This window comes from Mandrillus leucophaeus, unplaced genomic scaffold, assembly GCF_000951045.1.
Source record: "Mandrillus leucophaeus isolate KB7577 unplaced genomic scaffold, Mleu.le_1.0 Scaffold508, whole genome shotgun sequence".
NCBI lineage: Eukaryota > Metazoa > Chordata > Mammalia > Primates > Cercopithecidae > Mandrillus > Mandrillus leucophaeus.
In genome coordinates this window covers 1,269,738-1,284,436 of record NW_012105453.1, presented here as the reverse complement: position 1 = coordinate 1,284,436, position 14,699 = coordinate 1,269,738, and the positions used below count along the sequence as shown (strand labels likewise).

Sequence of the window (14,699 nt, the reverse complement as noted above, 5' to 3'; positions counted from 1 at the left end):
TGGGTGCTCCTGTATTGGGTATATATATATTTAGGACAGTTAGCTCTTCTTGTTGAATTGATCCCTTTGCCATTATGTAATGGCCTTCTTTGTCTCTTTTGATCTTTGTTGTTTAAAGTCTGTTTTATCAGAGACTAGGATTGCAACCCCTGCCTTTTTTTTGTTTTCCATTTGCTTGGTAGATCTTCCTCTATCCCTTTATTTTGAGCCTAAGTGTGTCTCTGCACATGAGATGGGTCTCCTGAATATAGCACACTAATGGGTCTTGACTCTTTATCCAGTCTGCCAGTCTGTTTCTTTTAATTGGAACATTTAGCCCATTTACATTTAAAGTTAATATTGTTATGTATGAATTTGTTCCTGTCATTAAGATGTTAGTTGGTCATTTTGCTCGTTAGTTGATGCAGTTTCTTCCTAGCATCAATGGTCTTTACAATTTGGCATGTTTTTGCTGTGACTGGTACCAGTTGTTCCTTTCCATGTTTAGTACTTCCTTCAGGAGCTCTTGTAGGGCAGGCCTGGTGGTGATAAAATCTCTCAGCATTTTCTTGTCTGTAAAGGATTTCATTTCTCCTTCACTTATTAAACTTAGTTTGGCTGGCTATGAAATTCTGGGTTGAAAATTCTTTTCTTTAAGAATGTTGAATATTGGCCCCCACTCTCTTCTGGCTTGTAGAGTTTCTGCTGAGAGCTCTGCTGTTAGTCTGATGGGCTTCCCTTTGTGGGTAACCCGACCTTTCTCTCTGGTTGCCCTTAACATTTTTTCCTTCATTTCAACTTTGGTGAATCTGACAATTATGTGTCTTGGAGTTGCTCTTCTTGAGGAGTATCTTTGTGGTGTTCTCTGTATTTCCTGAATTTGAATGTTGGCCTGCCGTGCTAGGTTGGGGAAGTTCTGCTGGATAATATCCTGCAGAGTATTTTCCAACTTGGTTCCATTCTCCCCGTCACTTTCAGGTACACCAATCAGATATAGATTTGGTCTTTTCACATAGTCCCATATTTCTTGGAGGTTTGTTCATTTCTTTTTACTCTTTTTTCTCTAAACTTCTCTTCTCACTTCATTGCATTCATTTGATCTTCAATCATGATACCCTTTCTTCCAGTTGATCGAATTGGTTACTGAAACTTGTGCATTTGTCACATAGTTCTCATGCCATGGTTTTCAGCTCTGTCAGGTCATTTAGGGACTTCTCTACACTGGTTATACTAGTTAGCCATTTGTCTAATCTTTTTTCAAGGTTTTTAGGTTCTTTGCAATGGGTTCGAACTTCCTTCTTTAGCTCGGAGAAGTTTGATCGTCTGAAGCCTTCTTCTCTCAACTCGTCAAAGCCATTCTCTGTCCGGCTTTGTTCTGTTGCTGGTGAGGAGCTGTGTTCCTTTGGAGGGGGAGAGGTGTTCTGATTTTTAGAATTTTCAACTTCTCTGCTTTTTTTTTTCCCCCATCTTTGTGGTTTTATCTACCTTTGGTCTTTGATGATGGTGACGTACAGATGGGGTTTTGGTGTGGATATCCTTTCTGTTTGTTAGTTTTCCTTCTAACAGTCAGGACCCTCAGCTCCAGGTCTGTTGGAGTTTGCTGGAGGTCCACTCCAGACCCTGTTTGCCTGGGTATCAGCAGCAGAAGCTGCAGAAGAGTGAATATTGCTGAACAGCAAATGTTGCTATCTGATCGTTCCTTTGGAAGCTTCATCTCGGAGGGGTACCCGGCCATGTGAGATGTGAGTTTGCCCCTACTGGGGGGTGCCTCCCAGTTAGGCTACTCAGGGGTCAGGGACCCACTTGAGGAGGCAGTCTGTCCATTCTCAGATCTCAAACTTCATGCTGGGAGAACCACTACTCTCTTCAAAGCTGTCAGACAGGGACATTTAAATCTGCAGAGGCTTCTGTTGCCTTCTGTTTGGCTATGCCCTGTCCCCAGAGGTGGAGTCTGCAGAGGCAGGCAGGCCTCCTTGAGCTGCAGTGGGCTCCACTCAGTTTGAGCTTCCCGGCCACTTTGTTTACCTACTGAAGCCTCAGCAATCGTGGGCGTCCCTCCCCCAGCCTCGCTGCCGCCTTGCAGTTAGATCTCAGACTGCTGTGCTAGCAATGAGGGAGGCCCCGTGGGCATGGGACCCTCCGAGCCAGGTGCAGGGTAAAATCTCCTGGTGTGCCGTTTGCTAAGACCCTTGGTAAAGTGCAGTATTAGGGTGGGAATGACCCGATTTTCCAGGTGTTGTGTCAAGGTTTCCCTCGACTGGGAAAGGGAATTCCCTTCCCCCTTGCGCTTCCAGGGTGAGGTGATACCTTGCCCTGCTTTGGCTCTCCCTCAGTGGGCTGCACCCACTGTCTTGCACCTACTTTCCGACATTCCCCAGTGAGATGAACCCGGTACCTCAGTTGGAAATGCAGAAATCACCCATCTTCTGTGTCGCTCACACTGGGAGCTGTAGCCTGGAGCTATTCCTATTCAGCCATCTTGGAACTGCCTCCAGATTCTGTATTTTTAACAAGCTTTTGAAGACATTCTTACAATCCCGGAAGTTTGAAATTGCAAGACTAGGACAGCTCCAATTTTAAAGTTCCTCATAAATCAAGCACATGAGAAGCAAGGGCATGGGTGGATGATGGTGGTAGTGGTTAGAGCAGATTTGCCTTTGTTAGGCACTAATGGTGTAGTGTTTCTTAAATTTTACTATAAAGAGAATTACTCCTTGGTTTTATTAAAAAGCAGGTTCTTGTAATTTCTCCTGTCTGTGTTTCCACCCAGCTCTCAGATCCTGATTTAGTGGATTTGGAGATTAGCCTGGGTATCTACATTAAAAAAAAAAAAAAATCACAACTGATGATTCTGATGTAAGTGGTTCTCAGGCCTCATTCTGAAAAACATTAGCTTATTTTCCACTGATTTCTCAAATCATAGTAAGTCAGTTCTTGGAGGAGCTTTGAAGATGTGGGATGGAGGATTTTTGATGGAGCTAAAGGGAGAGACCTATCCAGTACATACTTTGCTGATACAGCCTTGCGTTGCTGGTTCCTGCCATATTACCTACTCAAGCCTCAGCAATATGTCAGTTCCCTGACATATTACATCCTCTGATACAAGAGCTTATAAATTTTAAGATGTAGTGTGTAAACCATTAGAAGGAAATTAGGATGGAAAGGAATGCCCAGGTAACTAAGGAGGGGCTGAAATGTTTTCTCTCCCACCCCTGTCCTCTTCATTTGCAGAAGAAAGTATGAAATTGGCTCTGAGGCAGCAAGAAAATGTGAACACCACAATGAAGAGGGCGAAAGATGAAGAACGCCCTGTTCTGAAGGCAGTGGAAGCCGAGGGGAACGAGACAAAGAACCACAAAACCCAAATGAAACTCTTCCCACACTCACAGCTTTTCAGGCAGTGGGGCGAGGATCTTTCTGAGGCCCAGCAGAAAAAGGCCCAGGACCTCTTCCGGAAGTTTGGTTACAACGCGTACCTCAGCAACCAGCTGCCTCTCAATCGCACCATCCCCGATACACGAGACTACAGGTGGGATGAACCAGGCTTGGGCTTCTAGGGTCCTCAGTTTGATTTGAGGATGAGCTTTGGGAGCAGTGAAAATTGAAGGTTGGGGGAGTGGGGGATTGGTGGGGAAGGGGTTCAGGCTGAGCAAAGTTTTTGTTTTTAATTTATTTTATAATGACAGCTCAGAGAAGATAGCCGCCTGATCCAAATATTTACAGACCCTTGGGAAAGAACAGAAATGTCAGAGGAGCAGAGGTCCTTTGCAACTCTGATCCAGAGAAACAGAGATATGGTGGGGCTAACTGATCATTTTACAGATAAGGAAACTGAAGCTGAGAAGGGACTTGCGCAAGTCACACCAAAGCCAGCAGCTCTACCGCCTTCCCTAGGACTTTGCTCAAATTCTCTACTTGGATTCCTCTTTGCTGGTAAATCTAATTTGAAGAGCAATCCCTCTCCCTCTCCTTCTGTTTCCCTTTCCCATTGTTTCTTTTCTCCTTCTGCGTCTCCCACGCTCCTTCATAATACTTTTTAAGAAACAGCTTTGTTGAGATATAATTCACATACCGTGCAATTTATCCATTTAAAGTGTACAATTTAATGTTTTTCAGTATATTCACAGAGCTATTCCCCATTCCCACAATCAATTTTAAAACATTTTCATCACTTTACAAAGAAACTGCATTAGCAGGCCCTCCCCATTTTCCTACAACTTCCTCATCCCTAGGCAACCACCACTCATCTACTTTTTATCCCTATGGATTTGTCTGTTCTGGACCTTTGGTATTAATGGAATCATATAATATGGGGTCTTTTGTGACTAGCATTTTTTCACTTATCACAATGTTTTCAAGTATCATTCACATTATAACACATATCAATACTTCATTCCTTCTTATTGTCAAATAATATTTCATTGTCTGGATTATACCGCATTTCCTTTATCCATTCATCAGGTGATGAACATTTGGATTGTTCCCACTTCTTGACCATTATGAATAATACTGCTATGAACGTTCATGTATAAGTTTTCGTGTGAACAAATGTCTTCTTTTCTTGCAGGTGTACCCTGTGGGTAGAATTGCTGGGCCGTATGATAATTCTGTATTTAGCCTTTCAAAGAACTGCCCTGCCAGGTGGTTTTCAAAGTGACTCCATCATTTAACATTCCCTCAAGCAGTATATGAGAGTTCTGATTTTTCCACATGCTAACATTTGTTATTATTTTTCTTTTTAACTATAGCCATCCTAGTGGGTCTGAAGTGATATCTCATTGTGATTTTGTTTTAAATTACCCTGAGGCCTGATAACATGGGACATCTTTTCATGTACTATTAGCCATGTGTACATCTTCTTTGGAGAAATGTCTATTTGGAGACATTCTTTTTTAAAAAGAACTGGTTTATTTATCTTTTTGTTATTGAGTTGCAAAGTACTTTATATATTCTAGACGTAAATTCCTCTCAGAAATATGACTTGTTAATGTTTTCTTTCATTGTGTAGATTGTCTGTTCACTTTCTTGATGGTCGTCTTTGAAACACAAGAGTTTTAAATCTTAATGATGTCCAATTTATCTATTTTCTCCTTGGTTGCTTGTACTTTTGGTGTTATATCTAAGAGACCATTGCTTGGTACAAGGTCACAAAGGTTTACATCCATGTTTTCTTCCACGAATTTTATAGTTTCAGTCTTAAATTTAGGTGTTTGGTCCATTTTAAACTAGTTTTTGTACATAATGTGACAAGGAGGGTCCAACTTCATTCTTTTATGTGTGGCTGTTTAGTTATCCTAGTACCTTTGTTGAATAGGCTGCTCTTTCCACATCAGATTGTCCTGCCACCCTTGTTGAAATCAATTGGTGATAAATGTAAGGGTTTATTTCTGGATATCAATCCTATTTCGTCGCTGCATAGGCCTATCCTTATGCCAGGAACACATTGTCTTAACAATTGTAATTTTGTAGTACATTTTGAAATTGAAAATGTGAGTCTTCCAACTTCTTTCTCAAGGCTGTTTTGTCTATTCTGGGACTTTGAATTTCCATATGAGTTTTAGGACTAGTTTGTCAATTCCTGCAAAGAAACCAGCAGGATTTTGACAGGGATTTCATTAACTCTGTAGATCTGTAGATTTGTGGAGGACTTGATTTTAAAAATTAGATCTTCCAATCCACAAATGTGAGAAATCTTTCCATTTATTTAGGTCTTTAATTTCTTTCAACAATATTTTGAGTTTTCACAGTATAAGTTTTTTCACGTCTTTTGTTAAATTTATTCCTAGGTATTTGTCTTTTTGATGCTATTGGAAATGTGACTGTTTTTAAAAATATTTTATTTAAATTGGCAAAATTGTGTATCTTATCATGTACAATATGATGTTTTGAAATGTATACACATTGTGGAATGGCAATATATATCTAAATTAACATATGCATTACCTCACAGTTATTTTTGGTGAGAATACTTGACATCTACTCTCTTAGCAGTTTTCAAGAATACTGCATATTGCTATTGACAATAGTCACAGTGTTGTATAATACATCTCTCGAACTTATTCCTCCTATCTAACTGAAATTTGTATCCTTTAACCTAACATTTCTCTAACCCCTCTTCACCCAGCCCCCACCCTGGCTCCTGGTAACCACCTTTCATTCTACTCTCTACTTCTATGAGTTTAACTTTTATAGATTTCACGTATAAGTGAGATCATGTAGTATTTGTATTTCTGTTCCTGGCTTATTTTACTTAACATAGTGTCCTCTACATTTATCCATGTTGTCACAAGAGACAGAATTTCCTTATTTTTTGTGGCTGAATAGTATTCCACTATTATGAATAATGCTCCAATGAAAATGGGAGTGCAGTCTCTCTTCAATATACTAATTCATTTCCTGTGGAGATATATTCAGTATACGGTTGCTAGATCATACAATAGTTCTATTTTTAGTATTTGAGGAATCTTTATACTATTTTCCTTATTGGGTATACTAATTTACATTCCCACTAACTGTGCAACGGGTTTTTTTTTTCCACATTATCGCCAATACTTGTTATCTTTTATTTGTTGATAGTAGCCATTCTAAAAAGGGTGAGGTGATAGCGCAATGTGAGTTTAATTTGCATTTTCCCTGATGGTTAATGTTATGGAACATTTTTTTCATAAAGCTCTTGGCCATTTATAGTCTTCTTTTGAGAAATATTTGATTAGGTCATTTGCTGATTTTTATTTTTCTTGTTATTGAGTTGTTTCTGTTTCTTATTTATTTTGGATATTAACTTCTTATTAAATATATAGTTTGCAAATATTTTATCTCATTCTGTAGGTTGTCTCCTCATTCTTTTGATTTTTTTCTTTGCCGTGTAGAAGCTTTTTAGTTTGATGTAATCCTATTTGTCTATTTTTGTTTTTGTTGCCTGTGGCTTTGGGGTCTTATCCAAAAAGTCATTGCCCAAACCAATGTTCTGGAAAATTTTCCCTATTTTCTTTCTAGGAGTTTTACAGTTTTGGGTTTCACATTTAAGTCTTTAATCTAGTTTCAGGTCATTTTTGTATATGGTGTGATGAGATAGAGTTCAGTATTATTCTTTTTAAATGTGGATATTCAGTTTTCCCAACACCATTTATTGAAGAGGCAGTTCTTTTCCCATTGTGTTTTCTTGACATCTTTGTTGAAAATCAGTTATTACCTATAAATGTGTGGATTTGTATCTGTGCTCTATGTTCTGTTCCACTACTCTATGTCTGTTTTTATGGCAGTATCATGCTGTTTTGATTACCATAGCTTAATATAGTATATTTTGAAGTCATGTAATGTAATGTCTCCAGCTTTCTCCTTTTGGCTAAAGATTGCTTTGGCTATTCAGGATAATTTATGGTTCCATTTAGAACTTTTAGAGTTGTTTTTTCTATCTGTAAAGAAAAGTCTTTAGAATTTTGATAGGGATTGAATTCAATCTGTAGTTCACTTTGGGAAGTATGAACATTTTAACAGTATTCATTCTTCCAACCCATGAACCTGAGATGATTTTTCATTTATTTATGCTTCTTTAATTTCATTGACCAGTATTTTATAGTTTTCAATGTAGAGATTTTTCACTTCCTTGGTTAAATGTATTCATAAGTATTAAGTGTTGGTATAGTTTGTATGTAGAATTGTTTGCTTGATTTCCTTTTTCGATAGTTTGCTGTTGGTGTATAGTAAGGCTTCTGATTTTTGTATGTTGATTTTGCAACTTTACTGAATTGTTTACCATTTTTGGTTGGTTCTTTAGGGCTTTATGTATATAGATCATATCATCTGCAAACAGGGACAATCTACACTTCTTTTCCAGTTTTGATGCCTTTTTATTTCTTTCTCTTGCCTGATTGCTCTCGCTAGGACTTCTAGTAGCATGTTGAATAGAAATGTGAGAGTGGGCATTCTTGTCTTGTTCCGGACCTTAGAGGAAAAGCTTTCAATTTTTCCTCATTGAGTATGATGTTAGCTGTGTGTTTGTCATATGACCTTTATTGTGTTGAAGCTACAATTCTTCTATACCTAATTAGTTAAGAGTTTTTATCATGAAAAAATGTTTAGTTTTTAAGTGATTTTTCACATCTATTGAGATGATCATATGGTTTTTGTCCTTCATTCTGTTAACATGGTGTATTACAGATACAGATTTGTGTATGTTGGACTATCTTTGCATCGCATCCCTGAAATAAATCTCACTTCATTATGGTAAATAATCTTTTAAATGCGTATTCAATTCAGTTTGCTAGTATTTTGATGAGGATTTTTGCATTAGCATTCATCAGGTATATTGGCCTGTAGTTTCCTTTTTTTCAGTCTTCTTGTCTGGTTTTGTTATCAGGGTAATATTGGCCTTATAAAATCAGTTTGAAAGTATCACCTACACTTCGATTTTTTGGAAGAGTTAGAGAAGGACTGGTATTATTAGTTCTTCCTTAAATGTTTGGTAGAATTCAGCAGTGAAGTCATCAGGTCCTGGGCTTGTCTTTTTTTTTTCTTTTTTGAGACCAAGTCTCACTCTGTCACCCAGGCTGGAGTGCAGTGACACAGTCTTGGCTCACTGCAACCTCCAACCTTCACCCCTCAGGTTCAAGCAATTCTTGTGCCTCAGCCTCCTGAGTAGCTGGGATTACAGGCACCTGCCACCACGTCCAGCTAACTAATCTTTGTATTTTCAGTAGAGATGGGATTTTGCCATGTTGGCCAGACTGATTTCCAACTCCTGACCTCAAGTGATCCACCTGTCTCAGCCTCCCAAAGTGCTGGAATTACAGGCATGAGCCACCACACAGCCCCTAGGCTTGTCTTTGATAGGAAATTTTTTATTGCTAATTCAGTCTCCTTACTTATTATTGGTCTGTTCAGATTTTCCATTTTTCATGATTCAATCTTGATAGGTTGTATGTGTCCATGAATTTATCTATTTCTTACGGGTTGTACAATTTGTTAATGTGTAATTGTTCATAAGCCTCCTATGACCTTTTATATTTCTGTTGTATCAGTTGTAATTTCTGTTTCTCATTTCTGATTTTATTTATTTGATTCCTCTTTTTTTCTTAGTCTAGATAAAGATTCATCAATTTTGTTTATCTTCTCAAAAAACCAAGTCTTAGTTTTATGACTATTATCTATTTTTTTTTTAAATCTCCATTGTATTTATTTTTGCTCTGATCTTTATTATTTACTCCTTCTACTAACTTTGAACTTAGTTTGTTCTTAGTTTTCTAGTTCCTTGAGGTCAAACTGTTTGTTTGATATATTTTTTCTTTTTTTGATGTAGGCATTTATTCTGTAAGCTTGACTCTTAGAACTGCTTTTGCTGCATCCCGTGAGTTTCGATAGTTTGCTTTTCATTTTTATCTGTTCAATATTCTTTTTAATTTCCTTTGTATTTTCTTCATTGATCCATTGGCTGTTCAGGGGCATGTTATTTAATTTTTATATATTTGCAAATTATTCCAAATTCCTCCTGTTGTTGATTTCTTGCTTCATACCACTCTGGTCAGAAAAGATACTTGATATAGTTTCAGTCTTCTTAAATTTGTTAAGACTTGTTTTGTGGCCTAACATATGATCTATCCTGGAGAATGTTCCTCGTGCACATGAGAAGAATGTGTACTCTGTTGTGGTTATTGGAGTGCTCTGTATATGTTTGTTAGTCTATTTGGTCTAGAGTGTAGTTTAAGTCTGATGTTTCCTTATTCATTTTCTGCCTGGATGATATTCCCATTGCTGAAAGTAGGGTATTAAAGTTTCCTACTATTATTGTATATTTTAAATATATCAACATTTGCTTTTTTACATTAGGTTCTCCAGTGTTGGTTATCTGTATATTTACAACTGTTGTATTCTCTTGCCAAATTAATCCCTGTATCATTATTAACGATATTCTTTGCCGTGTTTTACAGTTTTTGGCATAAAGTCTACTTTATCGAGGTATAGCTATTCCTAATCCCTTTTGGTTTCCATTTACATGGAATATCATTTTCCAGCCCTTCACTTTGAATCTATATGTGTCTTTAATGGTGAGGTGGGTTTCTTGTAAGCAGCATATAGTTGGGTCTTGTTTTCTTTCTTACCCATTTCGCCACTGTATGTCTTTTGATTAAATAAAACCCATTTACATTCAAGGAAATTATTGATAGGTAAGGACTTTCTACTGCTATTTTGTTAGTTGTTTTTCTGGTTGTCTTTGTTAGATCATTTTTTCCTTTCTTTCTTGCCATCATCCTTTGCGATTAAGTTGTTTTCTCTAGTGGTGTGCTTTGATTCTTTGCCTTTTATTTTTGTGTATCAATGGTAAGTTTTTGCTTTGTGCTTTCCATGAAGCTTGCAAAAAGCATATTATCGGTATAACAAACTATTTTAAGCTGATAGCAGCTTAACTTTGATTGCAAAGAATCTCTACACTTTTACTCCACTCCCCCATTTTTAATTTTTAATGTCATCATTTACATCTTACCAAATTATTAGAGCTATTATTGTTTTAATAGTTTTGTCTTTTAATCTTCATATTAAAGATATAAGTAACTTATACACCATCATTACAATGAGTATTCTGACTTTGTATATTTACTTTTATGAGCAAGTTTTATAGGTTCATATGTTTTCACATTACTAATTAGCCTCCTTTTCTCTCAGCTTGAAGAACTCTCATCAGCATTTGTTGTAAGACAGATCTGGTGGTAATTAACCCCCTCAGGTTTTGTTCATCTTTTTCTATCCTTCATTGCTTAAGGACAGCTTTTCTGGGTACATATAGTATTCTTGGTTGGCAGATGTGTTTTCCACTTCATCATGTTTCACTATTATTTATTTAAATAGGCTTTCTACCACTTTGTCTTTTTCTTCTCCTTTTTGAATGTTATACTTCAAATATTTGCTCTTTTGATGCTATCCCATAAATTCAATGAGGTTTGTTCATTTTATATCTTTTACTATTATAAAATTTTCTCCTTTAGTGCTAGTAACATTTTTGTCTTAATACCTGTTTTGTTTGATATTAGTATAGCCAGTCTAGTTTTCTTACAGTTGCTGTTTACATGATGTATCATTTTCTATCCTTTTACTTTCAACCTATTTCTCTCTTTCAACCTAAAGTATGGTTCCTATAGACAGCATATAGTTGGATCTTTTAAAAAATGCAGTCTTTCATTCTCTACCTATTGATTGGATTGTTTAATTTGTTCACATTTAATGTTTTATTGATATAGTTGAATTTATTTCTGCTGTTCTATTTTTGTTTTCTAGTGTCTCATGGCTTTTCCTTCTATCCATCTTTTACTTTTTCTTTTTTCCCATTAAGTGAATATTTTCTAATATAACTGTATAATTCTTCTAATGATTTTTCACTACATTTTTTGATTTTTAAGTGGTTGTTTTAGGGCTTATCACATACATTTTAACTTATCAGAATCTATTTAGAATTATAGTAGCTTAATTTCAATGAGATACAAAAAAGTTATTAATATATTGCTCTACTTGCTCTTCCTCCTTTTTTACTATTATTATTACGTGTTACATATATGTATGGCAAAACTCCAAAATACATTATGATTGTATAATTTTATGTCTATTAAAGAAAATGAGAAAAAGGAGAGGAAGTATTAAGTATAGGTTTTGTTATATTCACCTTCTTATTTTACATGTCTGATTCTGTACATTTGTTCCTGTGGATTCATTTTACTATCTTGTGTCATTTCTTTAACACAGCTTTGTTCCCATTCACCTTCCTGTGCGGTTATTCCCAAATATATTACATTGTGATGTTATAGACTGAATTATACAATTATATAGAAATTGCTTTATGCGATTGCTTTTTACTTTTTAAATTAAGAGAGGAAAAGAGAAAGATATATATCTATACTGTCTTTTATAATTACATAATTACCTTTGCTGATATTTGTGTGTGTGTGTGTGTGTGTGTGTGTGTATTTGAATTACTGTCTAAGGTCACTTGCTTTCAGCCTAAAGAGATTAGTTTTTCTTGTAAGGTGGGTCTGCTAGCAACAAATAAATTCTCTCAGCATTTGTTTATCTGTCAATGCCTTTATTCGAAAAATGTAAGATAAAAAATGCTTGGTTGACAGTTTCATTTTTCTTCTGGCATTTTCAATATGCCATCCCATTGCTTTCTGACCTCTATTGTTTCTGATGAGATATCAACTGTCAATCTTGTTGGGGTTCCCTTGTATGTGATAAGTCATTTTTTCTTTTTGTTTCTTTCAAGATTTTCTTTTCATCTTTGGCTCTCAGCATTTGGATTATGATGGGCCTGGGTGTGTATCTCTGTATTCGTTCTACTTGGAATTCGTTGAGTTTCTTGGGTCTGCCTCAAAAAATTTTGAGAATGAATATTTCTTTTGGGGATTATAAAATGTATCATAAATTGCAGCCTCTTAGTACTAAGATCTTATAGCTGAATTGAACAGACATCAAGTGAAAAGAAATTGTGACCAGGCCATTCATAAATTGCTTTCTCTTTATGCTTTTAACCATCAGAGCAAAGTAATCCACATTCAAGATTCGACCTGTGATTCATGTAGTGCATGACAGTGGCTCAGTGTATGGTTTGATTGATGAATTGGTACTTTCTATCACATCACCCTAAAAATGATTCTCTAGCATCCCTGATTCTCTGAGCTAGAAGGGAGTAGGAGAGCCTTAAATGAAGAAGAGAAAACTATTTCTTTACCAAGGCCTACTTATTTCAACATGTAGATTGCTTTACTTTGGATGTTTCACTCTAAGGTATTTAGAGGAATATTTAAACGAATTAGCTTGTGAAAGAAATGGTGAAACATTTCATCTTTCATGCCAACTCCAACTAACTGGTAGTGACTACCTGGAGTATTGTAGTGGGAAGACTTTTGAGTCAATGTGATCAAAGACATAAGTGCTGTGATCTATTAGCAATGCCTGCTATACACAAGGAAGAGGAAATGGTGGCAATTGTGTTAGTATTTGCCACTTGTGACCTGGGAGGCAAGTAGGACCTAATATATTTTCTGCAGCATCCACTGTATAATTTAGGTCTTGAGGCATGAGGATAATATGCAGGGATCAATTGGTAACTGGAGCTGCTTTGTTCTTAATTTTGGAGCATTTAGGTTTAATTCCATAGAGATTAATTCATAAAACTGCTTCTCAAAAAGTTTTACTATGGTGAAAACTATATATGAATCAAGTGCCTATATATACCTTAATAATGTCTGAGTCACATCTGATACTTATAAACCAGGAGACAACCTGTCTTCCCTGATGCCCATAGAAAGATCCATGTGGCTCGGACACATAGATTTCAGAGCTAAAGCATTCTGGAAACCTTCATTGTTTGAGTACTACAGATAGATAACTCCACTGACTTTACTGAAAAATAAATCATTTATTGAATGAAAGCTGTCATGTAGAATCTTGAATTTAGCATAGGCATTGTATGCTATTTAGTCCAGCTTCCTGCCAAGTGAGATGCCAAAACGATTGTGGTTCCTAGGTTTCCTCAGCTTTCTGGATAGCTGTTTGATACCAGAAAGGTGCCAGCCCTGGCAGTTCTCATGTTGTCATGTCCTCTCTCTACCTTTCAGAGACTGGAGAAGGGCTTCTCGGGAGAGTGTGCTGTGTAATTGGAGAATGAAGCAGTCACTTAATTGAATTTGGATAGATATAAAATACCAACAAATGATTAAATAATTAAACACACAAAAAGGCACAGCTTCAATAATTAATCTCTAATAGAGAGCCCACCTGCTGTGAACAGGACCACCTACACTATTTGCAGAGCCCAGTGCAAAATGAAAATGAGGGACATTCGTTAAAAAATAATTTAGAATTTCAAGATGATAAAAGTAATGAATTAAATCAATGGGGGAGACCTACATGTGGAGTCCTGTGTGACTGCCCAGGTTGCATACCATGAGGCTGGCCCTCCCAGTGTAATATATATTTACACACTGGGATTTTCTAAGGCAAACTGTGCCAGCCACATAATTTACCTTGGAAAATCCCAATGTAAGAATACATATTTTGCAATTGATTAAAGTCTGTTTGCATCTATACGAATTAGTTTATGTGTTCCACACAACAGTAGTTTCAGGCAAAATTGTGATATGAATAAAGTTTATCTTTCCAGCTGTAGCACGTAGAACTTGCCTTATCTCCTTCTGCCATTCTCTCCCATTGCTTGAGGTGGTCTACTGTGATTCTCTACCGGGAGGAGTGGCTAGAGGTCAGTTCCTCTAGATGTCATCCAACCAACAAATACTTTTCCAGTATCTTCTGCTGCACTGTTCAGTATGATAGCTACCAGTCACATGTGGCTACTTAATGTAAATTAATTAAAATTATTTGCTTGAGGTGGCACACTGTGATTCTCTGCTGGGAGGAGTGGCTAGAGGTCAGTTCCTCTAGATGTCATCCAACCAACAAATACTTTTCCAGTATCTTCTGCTGCACTCTTCAGTATGATAGCTACCAGTCACATATGGCTACTTAAATGTAAATTAATTAAAATTAAGCATTTAAGTTTTGGTTACATTAGCCATATTGTAAGTGCTTGATAGGCACATGCGGCTAGTAGCTATCATTATATATAGGATAGATATAAAAGATTTCATCATTGCAGAAAATTCTACTGGATAGTGCTGGTCTACACATTCCAGGTCAGGTGCTGGTGATGCAGGGGGGAGGGAGAAATTATTCTTTTA

At 36.6% G+C, this 14,699-nt stretch overlaps 1 protein-coding gene across 1 annotated transcript in view; it reads left to right on the top strand.

Moving 5' to 3' along the window:
- Window positions 1-14,699, top strand: part of GALNT8 (polypeptide N-acetylgalactosaminyltransferase 8) — a 74,138-nt gene that overhangs the window by 10,057 nt on the left and 49,382 nt on the right. The window contains exon 2 of the mRNA XM_011996272.1: window positions 3,211-3,508. Within this exon, the coding sequence (XP_011851662.1) occupies window positions 3,211-3,508 (298 nt within the window). The remainder of the gene's footprint in view (window positions 1-3,210; window positions 3,509-14,699) is intronic.